This window comes from Oncorhynchus mykiss, chromosome 8, assembly GCF_013265735.2.
Source record: "Oncorhynchus mykiss isolate Arlee chromosome 8, USDA_OmykA_1.1, whole genome shotgun sequence".
NCBI lineage: Eukaryota > Metazoa > Chordata > Actinopteri > Salmoniformes > Salmonidae > Oncorhynchus > Oncorhynchus mykiss.
The window spans coordinates 69,404,992-69,428,975 of NC_048572.1; the positions used below are offsets into that span (position 1 = coordinate 69,404,992).

At 43.4% G+C, this 23,984-nt stretch overlaps 1 protein-coding gene across 1 annotated transcript in view; it reads left to right on the plus strand.

Moving 5' to 3' along the window:
* LOC110530434 (PH domain leucine-rich repeat-containing protein phosphatase 1) overlaps nucleotides 1-23,984 on the plus strand; it is a 78,717-nt gene that overhangs the window by 49,142 nt on the left and 5,591 nt on the right. The window contains exons 2-10 of the mRNA XM_021613493.2: nucleotides 5,137-5,333; nucleotides 8,169-8,294; nucleotides 8,838-8,986; nucleotides 11,228-11,374; nucleotides 14,053-14,280; nucleotides 15,605-15,807; nucleotides 16,050-16,110; nucleotides 19,324-19,419; nucleotides 23,704-23,859. Of these exons, the coding sequence (XP_021469168.2) occupies nucleotides 5,137-5,333; nucleotides 8,169-8,294; nucleotides 8,838-8,986; nucleotides 11,228-11,374; nucleotides 14,053-14,280; nucleotides 15,605-15,807; nucleotides 16,050-16,110; nucleotides 19,324-19,419; nucleotides 23,704-23,859 (1,363 nt within the window). The remainder of the gene's footprint in view (nucleotides 1-5,136; nucleotides 5,334-8,168; nucleotides 8,295-8,837; nucleotides 8,987-11,227; nucleotides 11,375-14,052; nucleotides 14,281-15,604; nucleotides 15,808-16,049; nucleotides 16,111-19,323; nucleotides 19,420-23,703; nucleotides 23,860-23,984) is intronic.

Sequence of the window (23,984 nt, forward strand, 5' to 3'; positions counted from 1 at the left end):
CTCTCTTCAGCTCCTCAGCAGTGAGAAAGGCCTTGATACAACACCTCAGATCATGTCTCTCTCCAGCTCCTCAGCAGTGAGAAAGGCCTTGATACAACACCTCAGATCATATCAATCTCATACAGGAGGACAGAGGATGTCTCTCTTCAGCTCCTCAGCAGTGAGAAAGGCCTTGATACAACACCTCAGATCATATCAATCTCATACAGGAGGACAGAGGATGTCTCTCTTCAGCTCCTCAGCAGTGAGAAAGGCCTTGATACAACACCTCAGATCATATCAATCTCATACAGGAGGACAGAGGATGTCTCTCTTCAGCTCCTCAGCAGTGAGAAAGGCCTTGATACAACACCTCAGATCATGTCTCTCTCCAGCTCCTCAGCAGTGAGAAAGGCCTTGATACAACACCTCAGATCATATCAATCTCATACAGGAGGACAGAGGATGTCTCTCTCCAGCTCCTCAGCAGTGAGAAAGGCCTTGATACAACACCTCAGATCATATCAATCTCATACAGGAGGACAGAGGATGCGTCACAAATGGCAAACTATTCCCACAATAGTGCACTACTTTTAACCAGGGCACTATATAGTGCCATTTGGGATGCACACTGCTGTAAGAGGCAGCCAAGACCCGGCAGCAGGAGACGGTTGTAGCCTGAACACAAACCCTCCTTTACACTACTTTACAAATACATTTCTCATCTGTCCCGGTCCACAGCACCATAGCATTCATTGTAAGTAAGTGGGGCTTGTTGTCATTCCCAGCCAGGTGTGTGGTGTGTAATATGGGTCAGAGCCCTGTAGTACAGCATGCCCAGGCCCAGTGGTGGAGGTGTCTGTGCTGCAGTGTCTTGTTTCATTAGCAGGTCAGCCTGATTATACGTGTGTAGTGAGGAGGACCGGTGGAAAGGGAAGTGGCCTGGTTATCACACAGGGGAGGGGCTTACACACTTAAATATGAGAAGTTGTTACTGGGTAAGATCTGGGATTAGCTTAAACCTCTGCATTACTATGCTTTGTGCCATACAAGGCATGAATATGTGTCTGGATTTGGCCATGTGTCTTGAAGTTAGTCTGTGGTGGGGTGGAAAGGGGAAACGAAGGCCTTTCCTGAGCTTGGTGGAAGGTGAAGGAAGCCGTCCTGAGAAACCGGCAACAAACACCCCAAACACGCACCACTCCCTACTCACACACGTGACCCAAAGCACTTCAACAGACTCCTAGAACCCCGCACACGCACCAAACCAAGTCCTTGGTGTCCTTTTGACCTAAGGCCCTGCATTGCTTCCATCACCAAGGTCTACCTTTCAGTTGAATATACACCTGGCCTAGGACAACACATGCAGTTGTCCTTGCTCCGATGGCTCGGTTGGTTAGAGCATGGTTCTTGCACCACCAGGGTTGTGGGGTTGATTCCAGCATGAGACTAAATGCGACCACTGAATTAGCATATTGTTCTCCGCCAATGGTGATGTGAAGAAGTTTCCACTCCTGGACCCCATGTAAACACTCACATGGGAGCCCCACACAGCCAGAGTAGTGGTCTGGTCTACACACAGACAGACCCACAAAGCTCTGATGCACATGGAGACGGTTTACCACCGTCACAGAGTGAGTGCTTGCGTCGGTGGGTGGGGACTGTGTGTTTTTGTGTGTGTTGAGCATGAGTGTATAGGGTATGTGTGAGGTTTGGGTTGTTTGTGTGTGTTTTCACATATGCGTATGTGCAAGAGAAAGTGTTCCAGTAAGGCCCTAAGTACAGTGAGATTGACCATGTGACATATTGAGTCTAAAGCTGATAAATCATTTGTTTATTCCAACAATGTCTCCTCTCACTCGAAAGCTCAAGAATGAACATGAACTGGGTTGTACTGTAAAGAGGTGAGGTGCATCACAGCATCTCACTTCTGACCTGTAAACCCCAGCTAGTGAGTTACTGGAACACTACCTCTGTACTGTACTCTACCACACACTCAGTAGGTTATTGATTTGATTTCAGCCTGAAAATGAGAACATTTTTTTGTTAAGGTCACTGAATAGTAATGATGCAGAGGGAAAACATGCTCATCACAGTAGCTCATTATTCAAACTATTTTGCCCTTTTCTCAGTTTGTTTTTCAGAACATGAGGTCTTCCTCAGTGAATGCATTTTTCAACCTTAGTTTGAATATTCTAATGCCTTTAATGTTCCCCTTGATCTCTGACAATATCAAGGCTACTTCAGTATTTTGTTTTTTATTCTGGATCCTGGGGTCCAATCACAATAACATACACTACATACCACATTATTACACACTACTCTACCACGACAATACAACACATTATTAGTCTGTACAGCAAGCCTCCTGTGTTAGTCTGTACAGCAAGCCTCTTGTGTTAGTCTGTACAGCAAGCCTCTTGTGTTAGTCTGTACAGCAAGCCTCCTGTGTTAGTCTGTACAGCAAGCCTCCTGTGTTAGTCTGTACAGCAAGCCTCCTGTGTTAGTCTGTACAGCAAGCCTCCTGTGTTAGTCTGTACAGAAAGCCTCCTGTGTTAGTCTGTACAGAAAGCCTCCTGTGTTAGTCTGTACAGCAAGCCTCCTGTGTTAGTCTGTACAGCAAGCCTCCTGTGTTAGTCTGTACAGCAAGCCTCCTGTGTTAGTCTGTACAGCAGCCTCCTGTGTTAGTCTGCATGTAAGAGACCGGAGTTGAATTATTCAAAGCTGTAAGAGCTTGTCCTGGTACTTAGTTAGTACTTACCTCGTAGTATGACACTGCCGTCTCTCTCTAGCCCTTTCCCTCTTAGAAAAAAAGGGTTCTGTATAAAGGGTTCTATGAGAGCGAGAGAGTCACAGAAGGGAAAGGAACAGATGGCTGGATTTATGAAAGGAATAAAGACAGCTCAAAGACTGATAGAACAAATTAGTGTTGAAGTAGAGGAGAGCACCTGTCATCATCCGATCTATAATCTGACTATCACTGTTAGGGGAAAAAAAGCTATTCAGCGCCAAATGCTAACAGAGGGTGGCCTCAGACAGTCTTCATGCTGCTGACTATTTAGTGCTTATGCTAACCCAGCGTTGTGTTGACTGTGTGCTGAGTTTTAGACTGCTACACTATTAAACTATTCTTATCTCAGTGTTGACTGTGTGCTTAGAGAGTTCAGAGTAAATACAGAGTAAAAACACTGAGTGAGAATATATACTGAGTGTACAAAATATTAAGGACTCCTTGCTAATATTGAGTTGCATACCCTTTTTACAGCCTCAATTAGTCGGGGCATGGGACTCTACAAGGTGTCGAAAGCATTCCACAGGGATGCTGGTCCATGTTGACTCCAATGCTTCCTACAGTTGTGACAAGTTGGCTGGATGTCCTTAAGGTGGTGAACCATCTTGATACACATGGGAACTGTTGAGTGTGAAAAACCCAGCAGCGTTGCAGTTCTCGAGACAAACCAGTGGCACCTACTACCATACTCCGTTCAAAGGCACTTAAATACACTGTCTGTGGTGCAACGTGCCGTTGGTGGATGGAGCGAGACATGATATCCCAGATGTGCTCAATTGGATTCAAGTCTGGGGAACGGGCGGGCCAGTCCATAGCTGCAAATACTTCCTCTTGCAGGAACTGCTGACACATTCCAGCCACATGAGGTTTAGCATTGTCTTGCATTAGGAGGAACCCATTGCCAACCGCACCAGCATATGGTCTCACAAGGGATCTGAGGATCTCATCTCGGTACCTAATGGCAGTCAGGCTACCTCTGGCGAGCACATGGAGGGCTGTGCGGCCCCCCAAAGAAATGCCACCCCACACCATGACTGACCCACCGCCAAACCGGTCATGCTGGAGGATGTTGCAGGCAGCAGAACGTTCTCCACGGCGTCTCCAGACTGTCACGTCTGTCACATGTGCTCAGTGTGAACCTGCTTTCATCTGTGAAGAGCAGTGGCGAATTTGCCAATCTTGGTGTTCTCTGGCAAATGAAAAACGTCCTGCACGGTGTTGGGCTGTAAGCACAACCCCCACCTGTGGACGCCAGGCCCTCATTACCACCCTCATGGAGTCTGTTTCTGACTGTTTGAGCAGACACATGCACATTTGTGGCCTGCTGGAGGTCATTTTGCAGGGCTCTGGCAGTGCTCTTCCTGCTCCTCCTTGCACAAAGGCGGAGGTAGCGGTCCTGCTGCTGGGTTGTTGCCTTCCTACGGCCTCCTCCACGTCTCCTGATGTACTGGCCTGTCTCCTGGTAGCGCCTCCATGCTCTGGACACTACGCTGACAGACACAGCAAACCTTCTTGCCACAGCTCGCATTGATGTGCCATCCTGGATGAGCTGCACTACCTGAGCCACTTGTGTGGGGTGTAGACTCCGTCTCATGCTACCACTAGAGTGAAAGCACCGCCAGCATTCAAAAGGGACCAAAACATCAGCCAGGAAGCATAGGAACTGAGAAGTGGTCTGTGGTCTCCACCTGCAGAACCACTCCTTTATTGGGGGTGTCTTGCTAATTGCCTATAATTTCCACCTGTTGTCTATTCCATTTGCACAACATCATGAGAAATTTATTGTCAATCAGTGTTGCTTCCTATGTGGACAGTTTGATTTCACAGAAGTGTGATTGACTTGGAGTTACATTGTGTTGTTTAAGTGTTCCCTTTATTTTTTTGAGCAGTGTATTTTGTCTTGCCCATTCAACCTCTGAATGTTACACATACAACAGCCATGTCTCAATTGTCTCAAGGCTTAAAAATCCTTCTTTAACCTGTCTCCTCCCCTTTATCTACACTGATTGAAGTGGATTTAACAGGTGACATCAATAAGGGATCATAGCTTTCACCTGGATTCACCTTGTCAGTCTATGGCATGGAAAAAGCAGGTGTCCTTAATGTTTTGTACACTCAGAATATATTATATGTACTGTATGTACATACAAAATTATTATTATTTTTCTTTATAGTAATAATTTATTACTATAGTCACTTTATTAGCATCAGGCTAATAGATACTTTAAGTACTGAGGCAGCACTCAGGTCTCTGTGCTACTGGCCCTGTTTTGAGTTAGCTGGATGCTAACTGTATCCCCCTCACCTGTGTTTTATGTTAGCTGGATGCTAACTATGCTAACTCCCTCTCCTTGTGTATGTTCCAGGGAAGCCCCACAGCATTGAGAGCTCGGAGCGCGTACAGCTGTCGGGGACCTATAACGTCCGCAAAGGGAAACTCCTGCTACCAGTAAACCGGTGGACCAGACGCCAGGTCATCCTGTGTGGCACCTGCCTCATCGTCTCCTCCGTCAAAGACAGCCACACGGGCAAGATGCACATCCTGCCCCTCATCGGAGGAAAGGTACAGTAAGACACGGACTGCTGTTACTTACACCATAGAAATAGAATGACTAGAATAGACATACCCATTCAGTAGAATCACAAAGTTTCAACAAACCTCCCTTTGCTGTGTCATCACCAACTTTCCTATTCCATTTCCATTTGTCTTCATTCTTGTGTCATCAGTGTGCAATCATAGAGATAAATCAAAAGTCTTTAATCAACTCAGGGACAGAATCCTGGTGACGGGCCAATAAGCCATCATTGCAAATCAATGTTAACTCTTCCAACGTCTTATTTCTTATCTGTTTTCCCCACATGATGAAGTACTCTATACCCTCATTGAATTCTCAGCCTATTTACCTTGTCTTCCAATTTAAGTCTTATCGTGGTTCTGCCTATTTTAGGCTGGATCCCTATAAATACATTTTCTGGCTTGGCATTTCTCATTCCAAAAGGGGAATTAGGAAGGTAGCCGTTGGTTAATGACTGTTATCCCTTTATGGCTTTATGGCTGTGTATCAGCAGCAGGGAAGGATAGACCGGCCCATTGAATCAGCCCAAGGGCCCTCCTGAAAGAGGCTTTCGATCACCCTGCCTCACACTGTAGCTAGCTATACAAAGGACTGTCCACATCCCACCACATCATGTCATGCACAAGACACAACCTCTAGATCACCATTCATCTCCACAGTGTGTGTGTGTGTGTGTGTGTGTGCATGAGTGCATGTACCGTATGTGTGTGTTTGCGTATGCAATTATAATCCTATTTACATGTGCATACATGTTCGTGTGTGTCTATATTTACGCTTGACGGAAAATTGCAGACTAAGGCCATTTAATATGAACATCTTAATCTCTGCTGCTGATGTCACTAAACAGAGCCATGATCTGTTAAATAGAAGAGATTCACAAATAGGGATTGTCTGGTCTACTGAAAAGTCCCTGGGTTATTATTGGTTTATTCGGATCCCCATTAGCTTTTGCCGAAACAGGAGTTACTCTTCCTTGGGTCCACAAAAAAAACATGACAAATAACAATACACTGGTACACTGAGACAAGAACAGTCACACAAATGATCTCTCCCTCAAAGTGTGGGCGTCTGTGTGTGTGTTCTTTGTTCAATCAGTGGCCCTAAAGATGTTTAGCTTGTGTGTCTAAACCTAAAAGGTGTGTATGTTGTCTTATGTCTTGTCAAACTCTATTTGTTTTCAGCCAATGGTTATACAAATGTCTGTTCATCTTCTATTTATCTTACATTGAGTGTACAGTTGAAGTCGGAAGTGTACATACACCTTAGCCAAATACATTTAAACTCACTTTTTCACAATTCCTGACATCTTATCCTAGTAAAAATTCCCTGTCTTAGGTCAGTTATGATAACCACTTTATTTTAAGAATGTGAAATGTCAGAATAATAGTAGACTGATTTATTTCAGCTTTTTTTCTTTCATCACATTCGCAGTGGGTCAGAAGTTTACATACACTCAATTAGTATTTGGTAGCATTGCCTTTAAATTGTTTAACTTGGGTCAAATGTTTTGGGTAGCCTTCCACAAGCTTCCCACAATAAGTTTGGTGAATTAATTTTGGCCCATTCCTCCTGACAGAGCTGGTGTAACTGAGTCAGGTTTGTAGGCCTCCTTGCTCATGCACACTTTTTCAGTTCTGCCCACACATTATCTATAGGATTGAGGTCAGGGCTTTGTGATGGCCATTCCAATACCTTGACTTTGTTGTCCTTAAGCTATTTTGCCACAACTTTGGAAGTATGCTTGGGGTCATTGTCCATTTGGAAGACCCATTTGCGACCAAGCTTTAACTTCCTGACTGATGTCTTGAGATGTTGCTTCAATATATCCACATAATTGTTCTTCCACCTGATGCCATCTATTTTGTGAAGTGCACCAGTCCCTCCTGCAGCAAAGCACCCTCACAACATGATGCTGCCACCCCCGTGCTTCACTGTTGGGATGGTGTTCTTCACTTGCGAGCCTCCCCCTTTTTCCTCCAAACATAACGGTGGTCATTATGGCCAAACAGTTCTATTTTTGTTTCGTCAGACCAGAAGACATTTCTCCAAAAAGTACAGTCTTTGTCCCCATGTGCAGTTGCAAACTGTAGTCTGGCTTGTTTGTTGGTTTTGGAGCAGTGGCTTCTTCCTTGCTGAGCGGCCTTTCAGGTTATGTCGATATAGGACTCGTTTTACTGTGGATATGGATACTTTTGTACCTGTTTCCTCCAGCCTCTTCACAAGGCCCTTTGCTGTTGTTCTGGGATTGATTTGCACTTTTCACACCAAAGTATGTTCATCTCTAGGAGACAGAACGCGTCTCCTTCCTGAGCGGTATGGTCGTATGGTGTCTATACCTGAATACTATTGTTGTACAGATGAACGTGGTACCTTCAGGCATTTGGAAATTGCTTCCAATGATGAACCAGACTTGGAGGTCTACAATTTTGTTTTTGAGTCAAGCAAAGAGGCACTGAGTTTGAAGGTAGGCCTTGAAATACATCCACAGGTACATCTCCAATTGACTCAAATGATGTTAATTAGCCTATCAGAAGCTTCTAAAGCCATGACATCATTTTCGGGAATTTTCCAAGCTGTTTAAAGGCACAGTCAACTTAGTGTATGTAAACTTCTGACCCACTGGAATTGTCATACATTGAATTATAAGTGAAATAATAATAATAATAATAATAATAATAATAATAATAATAATAATTTGTGGAGTGGTTGAAAAACAAGTTTTAATGACTCCAACCGTATGTAAATTTCTGAATTCAGCTGTATGTCTTACCCTGAAGGTGTGTGTGTGTGTGTTTTCTCTTGCCCTAACGGTGTGTGTGCAGGTGGAGGAGGTGAAGAAGCACAGCCACTCCCTGGCGTTCAGCTCAGCAGGGCCCCAGAGCCAGACCTACTATGTCAGCTTTGACAGCTTCACTGAACACCTGCGCTGGCATAGACACGCGTCCAAGGTACATTCACACTGTGTGCAGAGGAGTACAGCTCTGAGTGACACAATATGAGATCCACAATAGCTTCCAGAGGTGTAACACATATATGCTCACTCTCTCATGATCTCTCCTCTTCCTCATCCGAAGTGATGTAGGCCAAAGCCAGAAAACCTATTTTCTAAATATTATCAGGGACGAGCATGTCATGGAAGCCCAGGGGAACACTCAGAATAGAACCTGGAACTAGGAGGAGGAGTGGCACAAGCACAAATCAGACTGTAGAGTAGCTAGTTAATCATGTTCAGTGTGGGGAGTATTGTAGAGTACGGAGGTAAGGCGAGTATTGTGGAACTGGATTAAGTATTCAGTAGGATGGGCCACTATGACAGACAGCAGTAGATGTGCAGTAGATAGTATGTGGCCTGTTTGGTCCTGTCTCACTCACGGTTGACATCCTGACTTTCTCATTGTAAAAAGCTTGACACACACACATCCCAGCAGTCGAGATAATCATGTTTGACACCAGGTTTCCCTTTCTTTCCATCCCCTCCCCCGGTGGGTCAGATGGTGTCCCAGAGGATCAACTCTGTGGACTTGTCCTGCTGCAGTCTGGAGCAGCTGCCTCCCAACCTCTTCTACAGCCAGGACCTCACCCACCTCAACCTCAAACACAACTTCCTCCCCACAGACCACCGTCTACACCAGCTACAGAGGTAGGTGGTACCATCCAGGGTAAAGGTCTGGGCTGGAATGATATGAGATTAGTTTTATGGCCTGGTACTAGGCTTGGCCTGGTAAGGTTGCACTGCCTTGACGGATCTGGGTATAGCATGGTTTGGCTGGGCCACAATAAGGTAGGGCTGGAGCTAGACTGTGCTCGACTAGACTGGACTAGCCTAAATTGGAGTGGAATTGTCAGAATAGTGCTGGGCTTAAGATGAATGAATAGGGTAGTGTCAGTCAGTTGGCTTAGGACAAGGCCTAGTAGAGCTGGCCTGAGCTGGGTTGGTCAGGACAGGGCCTAGTTGGGTTGGTTTGTCTACTAGAGTAGCCCAGACCTGTCTGCCTCTGCAGGGAGGCTTTTAATATGGCCTGCCTCCCTCCTTCACTCTCCCTCTCAGTACTCCTCAGAGGGCACCATCTGGCCCCAGATTAACCTAACAGGTGTAAAAGAAATGCCTGAAAGTAGATCCCCCCCCACACACTGGTCTTGACCTGAAGAAAAAAAAATCTGGGAAGGTCCTGCACTGTCCAACCAATCCAGTAAATGTGAAGGAGGAGTTAAAATGGAGTGTCGCCTTGTTAACGTCCAAAAGCCTGTGTCACGTCCAGGCACTCTTTCCATTTTCCCTGAATACCGGAACAGACTCGGCAGTGGATAGCCCCAGATTAAAGCATACAGCCAAGATGTACTGTACAGTGTGTGTGGGTGTGCTCGCACACCAGTCACAGCCCATTTTAGGATACTAGCCAGAAAATGATTTGCCATTTAACTGCACGTGCGTGTCCTTGTACTCTGAGAGAAGAGCAGAGTGGGGAATTGTATGTGTGTGTGTGTGAGAGAGTATATTGGGGTGTGTGTGTGTGAGGTTGGTTGAAGGCTGCGGAACTGGGGCCTGGAGAATCCTGAAACAGTGGGTTCCTGTTTGATCATTGCAGATTAGAGTAGTGTGTGAATTTGCCCTTCCGACTCTGAATACACATTTGCTCTCTTCATTTGACCAGCTTCTCACAGCAGGAAAATCTTTCTGCAACAGGAAATGTGAAATATTATGTGGATAATAACTCATGGACATTTTTGTAGGGGTTGATACATTTTTTGTTAGGGCAAATCAAGTCTGACAATTAAGTGGAAATTAGAAACTTTAGAAGCCTACAAGTTTGCATTTCCTGTTACAACAACAGACTGATCAAATGATGAGAGAACATCTGTATGTGCCAGGACCAACAGGTTCAAGATGAAATGAGGCTCTGGCATGGCATATAAGGATTTGCTGTTTCATATTCTGGGGATAATTACCATTTAAAAGACAGACATGACAGATGAAAAGCTGCTAGTTTGGTGCCTAAAAGATGTGGTTGTTTATGTATGAGAGTTTAATTGCTACAGAGCATCCCTGCTGGTCAGACACAGACAGTTTTGTACTAATGAGTATGATATATACAATAGTGGAGAGCGAGAGGAATGGTAGTAATGAAAAGAGATGGTGTGAGATGATGACTACACAGGTAGTGTCTTTTCTCTCTCTCTCTCTCTCCCTCTCTGTCCCAGCCTCCTGGTCTCCCTCACTTAGCTGGAATTAAATGGCCATGCAAATCAGTACCCCTGTCATCTAGCTTCCCTTTTCCTCCTAACAAATGATGAAGGGTGTGCCTGCCAGCCTGCGAGCATGTGTGTTTGTGTGCACGTGTGTGCGTGCCTGCCTGCGAGCATGTGTGTGTGTGCACGTGTGTGCGTGCCTGCCTGCGAGCATGTGTGTGTGTGCACGTGTGTGCGTGCCTGCCTGCGAGCATGTGTGTGTGTGCACGTGTGTGCGTGCCTGCCTGCGAGCATGTGGGTGTATTTGTTTGTGTGTGTGTGCAATTGAATGCATTACCAGACTAAAAGGCAGCAGACTTGTCTGTGAGGTTATCAGCTTTGATGCTAACATGGCAAACGGCCCATGAGGGGTGGGTTATGCATCCTCCCGTCCCCTAGGGATGACTTGACTGAAGGTCACTGATCTACTATAGGACATTAAGCCAAATGCCACTTGCCTCTGATGTTGCTACTGACAACACGCTCTGCTTGTTCTCAACATGACAATGTGAAGGTTTCCACTATGATGTGCTGAAGGTTCTGTTTCTATTTTCTTTTCAACTGTTGAGTCAGACCGCTGACTTCTTTCTCTCTACCCACATCTCTTTTCGCTCTCCTCTCACCACCACCCCTCTCTTCTATATCTCTCTGACAGGTTCTCTCGTTTGCGGAGCCTCAACCTGTCTAATAACCAGCTGGGTCAGTTCCCCATGGCCATCTGTGACATCTCCACCCTCACCGAGGTCAACCTCAGCTGTAACTACCTGACCAACGTGGACCAAGCTGTGGGATCCATGACCAAGTAAGATTCCAGAAGTGTCTAGGGGTCAGGGGGCATATACAGAGACACAGGCTCCTTCCCATGGCACCCTGTTTACCATAGTGTGTGATGCTTCAGACCAGAGCCTGCGGAGTTAACTTCATGGGGTGATATTTGGGACACATATACAAGGGGTCAGAGGGAATATACATAGATGTCGAGGTAGATGTCACCCTTAACCACAGTTCTAGGATCAGATGACCTCACCCCTAACCTCCTAAAGAAGAAGACATATTTGACCCTGTATCAGTGGTTAGGGGCAGTATCCATCTACGCCAGACACTGTCAGGAGGCTCTCTGAAATGTTATGAATATATGAAATACAATAAATATTTAAGAGGTTATTGTCTGATGATCTGATGAAAAGGGATAGTAGTTCAGAGTGGGGCATTCATCTAGGACAGGAGAGAGAGACTGTGATAAGGTGATGCGTGCTTCCTCTCAGCAGCAGCATAGCTGAGCACCTCTCCTCTCATATGATGGAAGGATCTGGAAAACAGCCTATGGCTTCCCCAATAAGCCCTCTCGGCCTCAATGCTAATGCTGCCACCTACTGGCTGTAGCGAGGTTGACCTTAGTATCAGAATGTGGTGAAGAACGGTGTTCAATGGGGACTTAACAGTTTGTAGTGAAGCTCTTTTGATTTGTGCTTGATCACCATGCAGTGGAAAGGGATTCCTGAAAGAACAAGAGAAATGTCGGAAAAATCTGAACTGATTTGTACTCGGGGCTCTAATCTGCGACCATTTTGGTCGTATATAATCCTATATATTTTGCTGTGCTGCCTGATATTTTGGGAGCACCCGTGCGAGAAAACATTTTACCCATATAATAATTGTTTTAATGGTTAGGCTTCGCTGAACCGTTGTTCCAGAGTGCCCTAGAGGAAAGGTGTTACTGTGAAGGCTGCACCATTACCAAAAAGAAAAGTTTGTTTCTAGCGCAAACATTTCAAAAGATATGACCCATATTACCAGCGCAATGTTTTACATTCATAAACCATGTTGCGGGCCGTTCTAAAACTGCTCCTGTGCATTATGTGACACCTTGTTCAGTCATGTTACTTCTTTAGGTTCTTAGTTAACAACCTGGTTACTTTACCAGTACATCCAAACATGTGGGGCACAGAAATAAAAAGTGATAGCAAAGACAGAACAGTATGAAGATGGGCAGAAACTGCTTCTTCAATAGAAATTCCCAGTAACGCTTGTAGGCGATGTCATGGCGACATTGGCTAGCTAAGCTCATGCGCAGAAAAACGCAATCGGGGCTAATTGTCATATGGCTGACACCATTTACACGTTGACTTTGTCCATTCACACCAGACGTGATCAGGACACGCAGGTTGAAGTTGAAATATCAAAACGAACTCTGAACTATATTCATTTGGAGACAGGTCGAAACACATATGAACCATTCATAGACATGTAGCTAGCTAGCTTGCTGTTGCCTGCTAATTTGACCTGGAATATAAACATTGGGTTGTTATTTTACTTAACATGCACAAGGTCCTTTTTTTGTGGATCTTGGTAGATTTTTTTTTTACACATTTTGAATCACAAAATTGTGTGTTCTCTCAAATTAGGGATTTCAGTAACAGATAGTTTCAGTCAGAAATGGATGTAATTATGTTGCAGCTTCAGCAACACGGACAGTGTGACGGTGCTGTTATGTGGTGGTCACTGCAGCATGGAGGAGAGAGGCAACCCGTGCTAGTAACAGTCACTCGTTGTCATTTTTTTTAAAAACACAGTCTGAGCGCGGCCCAGCACAATCAAATCAATTGCGGTCGGACTCCCTCAAGTAATTTGTGTCTTAATTATTTCATCATACAGTGCGCTTAAAGCATCAGACAAGCTCAGTGCATATACTTGATTTGATTGAAACACATTGGATGTGTCTATATGGAAAAATACGCGTGTGAATAATCAGCACAACTCGGATATAACGTTTCTGAAATGCCACGTGCGTCCCCTTAATTCAGTGCATTTGCAACAACCTAACCATTATGAAACTTATATTCGATCAAATAAGGTTCACGTAGAAAATTAGAGATTACATGTTTTGTTGCCCAAATTCGACACTCATCATCCACCATACCAAAATTGCTCAGTTTGTGGACTTATTTTCATGAATAGATTTTGGGCAGAGTAAACCCTCTGTCATAGGAAATTAATGAATGACAGATCTCTTGGATATTGTCACTCACAAACTTGACTTTCTTAAAGAGACCGTGTTCAATTTTCAATGTAATGCATCAATATATAAATAGTGCTTGTACACGATGTAGAAACCTAATATTCCACCAATGAATTTTGTAACTTCAATGACAAGGTTACAGGTCTTTACAGGGTTACATATATGATTCTAGGGTACACCGTGTACTTCAAAAGTAGCTTTAATTCATACAATATAAGCCTAATAGAGGCTTATACTGCAATCAAATAAAACATGTATTATTTGTTGGTGCTCCGTAAATGTTTTGTTGTGCTCCTAACTTTTTAAAGCTGGGGGCACCCGCACCCTCTCTGAACTATATAACGCTTCTTCTATGTGCAGAGTCATTCTGATGCATTAGAAGTTTTTCACATGAAGTTAAAGTGCTATCTACTCACACCATGCTCTCCCTTCCATCTCTCTCTCTCTCTCCCTCCCTTCAGTCTGCAGACGTTTCTCCTGGACGGTAACTGTCTGAGTGAGTTACCCAGTGAGCTGGGCTCTCTCCAGAGACTGGGCTACCTGGGCCTGTCCTTCAACCAGTTTACCCACGTGCCCCAGGTGCTGGAGCGGCTGACCTCCATGGAGAGACTGTGTATGGCTGGAAACAGCCTGGACACACTGGTGCTGCAGAGCTTCAGACTGCTCCGGTTCAAACATGTCGACCTACGGTATGCGGCTAGATAGATAGACAGGCAAGCAGGCAGAGACACTCTTGCACTCTTTATTCAGATCCTATCTCCAGTCACAGTGTATCTTCATAACAAGCAGATAACAGGCTTTGCACCCAGTCCAAACCATCTGGTGTCCCATTTTTTTCCCATTGCATGTACAGAAATGGCAGATGCATGGAGACTTGGTCACAAGATGAACACCAAGCGTCTTGTGATCTGATCACAATGTATACCTAGCCGGAATCACGTCTAAACACCTGGTGGGAAACATTTCATCTCACTGATTTTGGTCACAATCCAATCACACAATGCTTATAATCCCATCCATGTGTAGACACGTTTGACTGGAGTTACAGCATCTCTCTATTGCAAAACTCAAACTGAGAGGAAGCTATACTGTATGAGTCGAAAACCAGACAAACAGACAGTCACTATGAAACAGAACCAGGCTAAACAGACGATGGGTATGGGACAGAACCCGACTAAACAGGCAAAGACACAGAGGTCAAGGTACATGTTGCCTTTAACCACAGATCTAGGATCAGATGATCTCACAGAATCAGGCTAAACAAACAGTCAGTATGGAACAGAACCACCCTAAACAGACAATTAGCTTGGAAAAGAACCAGGCTAAACAGACCGTTAGCTTGGAACCAGGCTAAACAGAGTCAGTTCGGAAAGTCTCGTAATTATTACTAGAGCGGTGTTCTCCCTACTGCTTGGCAAAGAGCAGGCCTTGAGTGACTTAACATTATTTGTCTAGTTAATACATCACTCCTCACAGTGTTAGGAGATAATGTGTATTTTCTCTAGATCATGTTCTCAAGCTCAGGACCAAAGATCACACATGAGTGTAGATAGAGATGATGATGGTGAGATGTGTTCTGTTCTTTTTGTCGGTGGGTGCAGCTTTTTCCAGTCTTGTACAAAAAAACGTAGAAATGTGCCAAGTGTCAGGTCAGTTAATGAGTAACCCTGATGGTGAATACGCACTGATAGGGCCGTTGAGGTCAGACCTTAAACCTGAAGTATACCTTTGTGAAGTCACACATCCTATATGAAATATCAGACCATCTATTGAAGATTGATTCAATATACTTAATGTGTTAATTTCAATAAAACTCAGGTGTCAACCACAAAATGACAACCGGTCATCAAAGTTGATTTCAAATCGAATTCCCTTCAGTTGACAACTCTATCAAGTATCCATCCATACAGACATTGATTTTAATCTGACGTCTGTGTCCGGAGGGTTAATTATGCTACGGACCATACTGCCTACTGTACAGTTATGTGAGAGCTCTGACCTCTGTGCCATCAGGCTGAATAAGATCCGGGTGGTGGTTCCAGACGAGCCAGACCTGCTGAGACACGTGACCCAGCTGGATGTGCGTGACAACGGGCTGGAGGAGCTGGATGCCTCCCTGTTTCCCCACCTGGAGGTCCTCCACTGTGAGAGGAATCACATTGTCACCCTCAAGGCCAAGGGCTCTATGCTCAAGGCTGTCTACGCACAGAACAACGGTGAGTCCCCAGTTAGAGTCCATCTATGCCTGCTGTACTTGTAATAGTGTAGGTTGAAGTTGCCCCTAGACACTGATCTTGGGTCAGTTTAGCATTTTCCACACCAACAATTACAGTTAGGATTGGGGGAGTTGAAACAGCCTGTGTCATTCTCAATCTCCGTCACTGCATTTCTCTGTCACTACCTAGCTACAGTATCTGGTTCCATTTGTCATGTCACACATGCTTGTTGTCTTCTACAGATCTACAGGAGCTAGATGTCAGTCCAGTGCCATCCAACCTCACCTACATGGACATCTCCAGGTGAGGTCAATGCCCTCATATAAACACACTCAACATTGCTGAAAATACACAAACTCTCTTAAAACCTCCTCTGGATAGGTAGGACCCTTCATCTCAGTTTCCGCCTAAAATGACATACCCAAATCTAACTGCATGTAGCTCTGGACCTGAAGCAAGGATATGCATATTCTTGATACTATTTGAAAGGAAACACTTTGACGTTTGTGGAGACGTGAAATTCATTTAACACAATAGATCTGGTAAAAACAGTGTTTTCTATTTGTTATTCATCTTTGAAATGAAAAGGAAAGGCCATACATTGAGATAGGAAGGATACTTTAGAAGTTGCCCACAACATACATTCAAGAATGAGAGAGCTACATAATATTTAGTATGAAGTCTCTCAGGTGTCCCTCACGAGTTTGCCCAAATTGGTACATTTTCTAGTACATAGCTGTAGAGAACATAAAAAAATGCTACCACTAGAATTCAAGTTTACTATTACTTATTTTATTGAACCTTTATTTTAACAGGGGGTGAGCCTGGCATTAAATACTTTTACAGATGAGCCCTGCATCAAACATCAAATACACAACACATATCTAAAAACATATACAGTTGAAGTCAGAAGTTTAGATACATTTAATCAGTTTTTCACAATTCCTGACATTTAATCCTAGTAAAAAATTCCCTGTCTTAGGTCAGTTAGGATCACTACTTTAATTTAAGAATGGAAAATGTCAGAATAATACTAGAGAGAATGATTTATTTCAGCTTTTATTTCTTTCATCACATTCCCAGTGGGTCAGAAGTTTACATACACTCAATTAGTGTTTGGTATCATTGCCTTTAAATTGTTTAACTTGGGTCAAACATTTTGGGTAGCCTTCCACAAGCTTCCCACAATAAGTTGGGTGAATTTTGTCCCATTCCTCCTGACAGAGCTGGGGTAACTGAGTCAGGTTTGTAGGCCTCCTTGCTCGCACACGCTTTTTCAGTTCTCCCCACAAATGTTCTATAGGATTGAGGTCAGGGCTTTGTGATGGCCACTCCAATACCTTGACTTTGTTGTCCTTAAGCCATTTTGCCACAACTTTGAAAGTATGCTTGGGATCATTGTCCATTTGGAAGACCCATTTGCTACCAAGCTTTAACTTCCTGACTGATGTCTTGATGTTGCTTCAATATATCCACATAATTGTTCTTCCTCATGGTGCCATCTATTTTGTGAAGTGCACCAGTCCCTACTGCAGCAAAGCACCCTCACAACTTGATGCTGCCACCCCCGTGCTTCATGGTTGGGATGGTGTTCTTTGGCTTGCAAGCCTCCCCCTTTTTCCTCCAAACATAACGGTGGTCATTATGGCCAAACAGTTCTATTTTTGTTTCAACAGACCAGAGGACATTTCTCCAAAAAGTACCATCTCTGCCCCCATGTGCAGTTGCAAACCGTAGTCAGGCTTTTTTATGGCGGTTTTGGAGCAGTGGCTTCTTCCTTGCTGGGCGGCCTTTCAGGTTATGTCGATATACGACTTGTTTTACTGTGGATATAGATACTTCTGTACCTGTTTCCTCCAGCATCTTCACAAGGTACTTTGCTGTGCTGGGATTGATTAGCACTTTTCGCACCAAAGTAGGTTCATCTCTAGGAGACAGAACGCGTCTCCTTCCTGAGCGGTATGACGGCTGCGTGGTCCCATGGTGTTTATACTTGCATACTATTGTTTGTACAGATGAACGTGGTACCTTCAGGCATTTGGAAATTGCTCCCAAGGATGAACCAGACTTGTGGAGGTCTACATTTTTTTTCTGAGGTCTTGGCTGATTCCTTTTGATTTTCCCATGATGTCAAGCAAAGAGGCACTGAGTTTGAAGATAGGCCTTGAAATACATCCACAAGTACACCTCCAATTGACTCAAATTATGTCAATTAGCCTATCAGAAGCTTCTAAAGCCATGACTTCATTTTCGGGAATGTTCCAAGCTGTTTAAAGGCACAGTCAATTTAGTGTATGTAATCTTCTGACCCACTGGAATTGTGATTAAGTGAAATAATCTGTTTGTAAACAATTGGTTGAAAATGACTTGTGTCATGCACCAAGTAGATGTCCTAACCGACTTGCCAAAACTATAGTTTGTTAACAAGAAATTTGTGGAGTGGTTGAAAAACGAGTTTTAATGACTCCTACCTAAGTGTATGTAAACTTCCGACTTTGTGTGTATGTGTGTGTGTGTGTGTGTGTGTGTATATATATATATATATGAATAGGCAACCATTTGAACAACTGCATTAGCATGAGAAGCAAAAATGTATTTTACTATCTAAAAGTGGCTATTTTCCTTCCAAAAACACTTGTGGAAGAGAACGAACCGCTGTGTAACTTAAACTACCGTGCGTCCTGTTTGCTTTCACCCTTAGAATGCACACTGTTGTGCACAGCTCTAGCATGATGGCTGTTTGTCATACAAAGGGTGTTCACATACTGCTGGAATGTCCAGCTCATTGGCTATCTAGATAGCTATGTTTCAAAATGATAGGTGGACATTGGACCAAGACACTGTCAATCAAGTGACCACCGCTAGTCTCATTGGTGCGTTAATGATGGCTGACCTTCATGGGCTAATTGACGTGTTGTGTAGCCAATATGTAATGTAGAATGATGAAACAGGTTTGGTTGCCTTCTAGAGTGTCTTAGAATTGCACTGAAACTGAATTTGACCAGGTTAAACAATGTTTTTCCAATTAGATTTCATAAGTTGTTTTGTTGAAAGAGTTGAAATTCATGCAAAACACTGTATACAACATGGATCGTGTTAGGATATAAAAAATGTATTTTATCAAACAAAACTATCCTATATTTTATATCTGGGACCCTCAGGGTGACAAATCAGAGCAAGATTACTGAATGTAAGTACATTATTTACCTTCAGAGGTGAATGTATCAAACCAGTTGCCATGATAAGTGTTTTGTTGTTGTGCACTCTCCTCAAACAATAGCATGGTCTTTTTTTCGCTGTAATAGCTACTGTAAATTGGAAACTGCAGTTAGATTAACAATCATTTAACCTTTCTGATGATATAAGACATGTTTATGTCCCTGAAACATTTACAACACCATTCTAGTCACATATCGCATATGGAGCAGCAACTGTAAGAGGTTAAACCCAACATTCTCACAAAGTCTCCTCAAACCTGACCCCTCTCTCTCTCTCGCACCCTCTCTCTTTCTGTAGGAATCATATGGAGGCTGTCCCAGAGTGGCTGTGTGAGATAAAGAAACTAGAAGTTCTGGACCTCAGCCACAACCTTGTTACTGAGCTCCCAGCACGGTCGGTCTCTCTATCACTCTCTCCCATCATATCTCTCTTTCACTCACATTCTCTCTCTCACAGCATAGTCAGTTTCTCTCCATGTTCCCTGCTCCCAATGTCTCACTACTGTCAAAGCTATCTTTCTATTCTCCCGATGGCTCTGTCTCAATTATTAAACAGCTTGTCTGCTTCCATTCATAATCACTAATGTCAAAGCACTGGACGGGTATTCCACCATGTTGATTCAACCTCTCATGTCCTGCCAGATCAGTGATCATGGAGGGAAGGACACAAGGAAAGGAAACAAGGATGCTCGTTCAAACTGTTGAGACACAACCAGTGGTCTCATTGACTCCTCCAGCCACATGGCATTGTGTATAGAACAATGAAAGTAAATGGAATATTGCAAATCTGTGTGCCCTGCTCATGGACAGTACTGTCCCTCACCAAGCACAATAGATCAACCTGATAGTTACAACCATCCCATTCTCTCTAACGCTCTTTTTCTAACCCCCTCCCCACATTGTGAGAAAAACATCTTAGTGCCCTCCCTCTTGATAGCGGAGACCATTTTTTCACATTTTAGAGTTCATTTTATTCAATTCTGCACATTTTGCCATGGGGTATATAGAAAATGTTGTAGTTTAATCAACGTTTTCTGCAATTCTATATATTTTACCATGGGGTAGATAGAAGATTTAGCAATTTTATAACTAATTTCATGTAATTCGCTAGCTTATTTCCTGCAATTTTGCCATAGGGTGGAGAGAAATGTTTACAGTTTTCTGACTGAGATTGACTAACAAAATCAATGGGGGCCCCCCGGCCGGTAATTCAACCATGACAACAAGTTTAGATAGCTGACCTCTAGCTTAGCAATGTAAAAACTGCTGCTGCACAACCAAATTTAGATATTGTACTATTCTATCTCGCAACAGTAAGTTGAGAACCCCGACTGAGTTCCCCCAAAATTTCAAATGTAAAAATTTATATTTGGGGGGGGGGTTGATCCGAGGGCCTTCAAAAGGGGGGCCCCGCGGGCTACGAGTTGCCCATCTCTGCTTCAGATGATCCTTCCTTCTCTCTCTCCCTTTCCCTCTCTATACACAGTTCAAAACACATTTTAGACACACACTCACACACACCGACCCCATTAGACCAGCTGTACTGTGACACTGCATGCGTGTTTGCCTAAACTGGGTGGGAATAGAAGGCATGATGGGGGTGGGGCAGGGATGTTGACGTGGAAACAGAAATGAACAGTACCTCTAGTAGAGCCTGCAGCTGAAATTCATTCTGACACTTCCTGAGTAGAAAGTAGAACTGTACAGTGCGTCTCTTACAAGCGTACTTTCCATGTCCCCACTCCTTTGTCTTTAGGGACAGTTAAACATTTACTGGGGAGGGCTGGTCCAACTGGAGGTGGCCCCCCGCAACATTTAAAATAGTTTCAAACGACTCTCCCCTTGTACTGTAAAAAAATAAGTGCACACCCTTCCCCCTCATATAATGAATTGAAAATGATGTGTACGACGACATGTAACAACTGTAGCAGCTCTGTGTTTATAAATGTGGATATTGACTTTGCCACTTCAGCATGCTTTTGTGGCGCCGTCGATGCTGTGCGGGGCTAAGGGCCAGAAGCTTGAGGTTTTGCCTGTTTAATCCATTTTAAAATAAGCCTGTAACATAACAAAATGTGGGGAAAGGGTCTGAATACTTTCCGAATGCACTGTACACTACGATCAGAGCCTGCTGCAGAGAATGATCAGTTAGGTGGAACAACATTTTTATTAGGGCGGCGAATAGCCAGGGACCTCACGGTACAATATTATCACGATACCTAGGCACCGATATGATACAGTATGTATTGCTATTCTCATGGTTCTATATGTATTGCGATTCAATACCGGGATTTTATTGCGATTTGGTGTTACAAACATATTGCTCACCATATTTTTGCTACAGAGGGACAAGAAAATGAGTTTTGATCAGCCATGGAAATTAATGTGCTGAAAACACATGGGCTCCCTATTTAAAAAGAAGATGGAGAACAGGCTACAGTATGAAGGAGTTTTGGTGCAGGTACAGGCAACTAGCGCCAAAATAATATTGCGATATTGTCAATACTATATATCGTCAAAAATAATATCCAGATACGTAACTGTAGTAATTTCTTCCCCCATCACAAATTTTTCTGCTAGATTTATAATTATATTAAAAGTTTCAACAAATTCAACACATTTTCCAACAACAGGCATCTGTGCCAAAGGACCATAACCAATAAGCAAAGCATACCAACTTCAGCTGCTTCAACATCATGGTTTGTGTTTTCAACACCACAATCTGCAAAGTTTGGATGCTTAATTATATTTGGGACGAATGTACGCAGGTAGCCTACAGGATACTTTTTAAGTGGCCTAATCAGCTTAAAAGATTGTGACTGGTTGTGTTTATGCCACACATAAAATGTAATACATTTTCAAAGTTAAATGACAAATATTTTGACAATGTTGAAACGTTACGGGTTCTACAGTAGGTGCACCAGGGATAGCCGCTCGCATTGGAGAGGAGGCAGAGCACGTTAAAGGACAAAATCCACCCAAAACATCATTCCTATTAGTTATAATAACATGTGAGAACAATGTGAGAACAATATTTTTTGTGAACAAATGTTTCATTTTGTCGTTATAATAAGGCTGGTAGCAACATGTGAAAATCATTGTGTAAATCTGTTGCAGCTCAAGTCGACTATAAAACCCACAATGCAATGCTCTCTCTATGGGCTGGCTGGCTAGCCAGCTAGGTAGCGAGCTAGCTAGCAAACGTATCTACACACAATAATACCAAAGTCAATATCAGCATGTCGCTAATTAGCTGTAAAATCTCCTAAACAAACTGCAATTCCAATTTAGGAGTCTACAATCTCACATTGTTCAACCTGCAGATCGATGTGCCTCACAGAGTGGAGTCTAACATTCACAACGGCACCATGCAAGGCACCCTGAGGCAGACAAATATGAGAAATGTGTTATACCCTCCATTAAATCGCTCATTTCTCGGGGTAGGAAAATCGCTAAAATATGATCAATGGCTCATTCGAGAGAAGTCAGATTTTGAAGACGTCATGTATGATCGACGTTTTTGTGATCTAAAAGTCGTGTTCGATATTCACTTCCAGTTTAGTGAGAGCGACTTTATCTCAATGCTACGTGGTACCGGCCAAATGTCTTTCTGCTTGAACGGTAATATCTCAAATACACATGGAAACATGAATTGACCCAGAGAATCAATATAACATTGCTCAGAGATGCACCAAAAACAATATAACATTCAAAATGGGTGAATCTTTACTTTAAGCTTTCCTGAATAACTGGGCCTGCTGGGAGCGTATGTGGCCAGATTATTATAGAACAATTTAGGAAAATAATGATGCAACAGCACATTTCTCAGTATCAGAACTGAAAACACAGCCAGACTGACCTTCTACACTGCCTTTCGAGACCATTATAAACTGTTGAGAGTAGACTAACAACTGATCCAAATTAAAATTACAGGGCTTTTGCCACGTTATTCAAATAACATATTCACTGCCGTTTACAGCCTAGAGTAGAATTCTGTACTTGCTTGATAACAATAATGCAATTATTCATTGCAATGTGTTCTAGGCAAGTCTAGGTAAGATAATTGTATCGTCCCTAAACAAGACCAATAGGGAAGCTGTTTGAGCTGCGTGTCTCATGTCTTCACTGTTCTTTCATGCGCAATGACGCACCTGGTCTCGACACTTATATTGAACATTTGTGCAGCTTTGTAGGATTGCAAGTTAGCATATTACAGATCTGGACAAACTATCCACCTACCACTATTGTCACTTCGAAAGGTGGATAGAGGGCAGGATAGACAGTTAGACTGGTAGACTATATTGGCCTGTGGTATAGTTAGTATGTGGAGAAGTGCAGTGCATAATGGAACCTCCAAAACATATTGATATAGGGGAGGTGCATGCAAGCAGATGAGAACATATGTTTACAATGGAAGACATTTTTAGTAAAACCTGCACATTTGTGAATGTGAACCCAGGAAATAAAAGCACTACCCTCCCCTGTTATTTCACCTTTCCTTAACTTTTTTTATTAGTGCAGATGGCAGAAAAGAGAAGAGGAAGCCACTTTAAGCTATTGAGATGCAGCTCTTGTTTCTCTCCCTGTCTGACTTTGACTATTGAGATGCAGCCCATTGTTACAGTGACACTGTTACTGATTGTGATAATGATGTCTCTCCACTCCCCCCTACTGGCAGGTTGCTGTGTAGCAGCAGTTTGAGGAAGCTGAGTGCAGGACACAACCACCTGCAGAAGCTGCCTGAGAGAGTAGAGCGCCCACTACTGGAGGTATTAGACGTACAACACAACCAGCTAGCAGAGCTGCCCTGCAACCTCTTCCTCAAATCTGACAGGTAACACAATATTATAGACATACACTGTGTACAAAACATTAGGAACACCTTCCTAATATTGAGTTGCACTCCCTTTTGCCATCAGAACAGCCTCAATTAGTCAGGGCATGGATTACAAGGTGTCA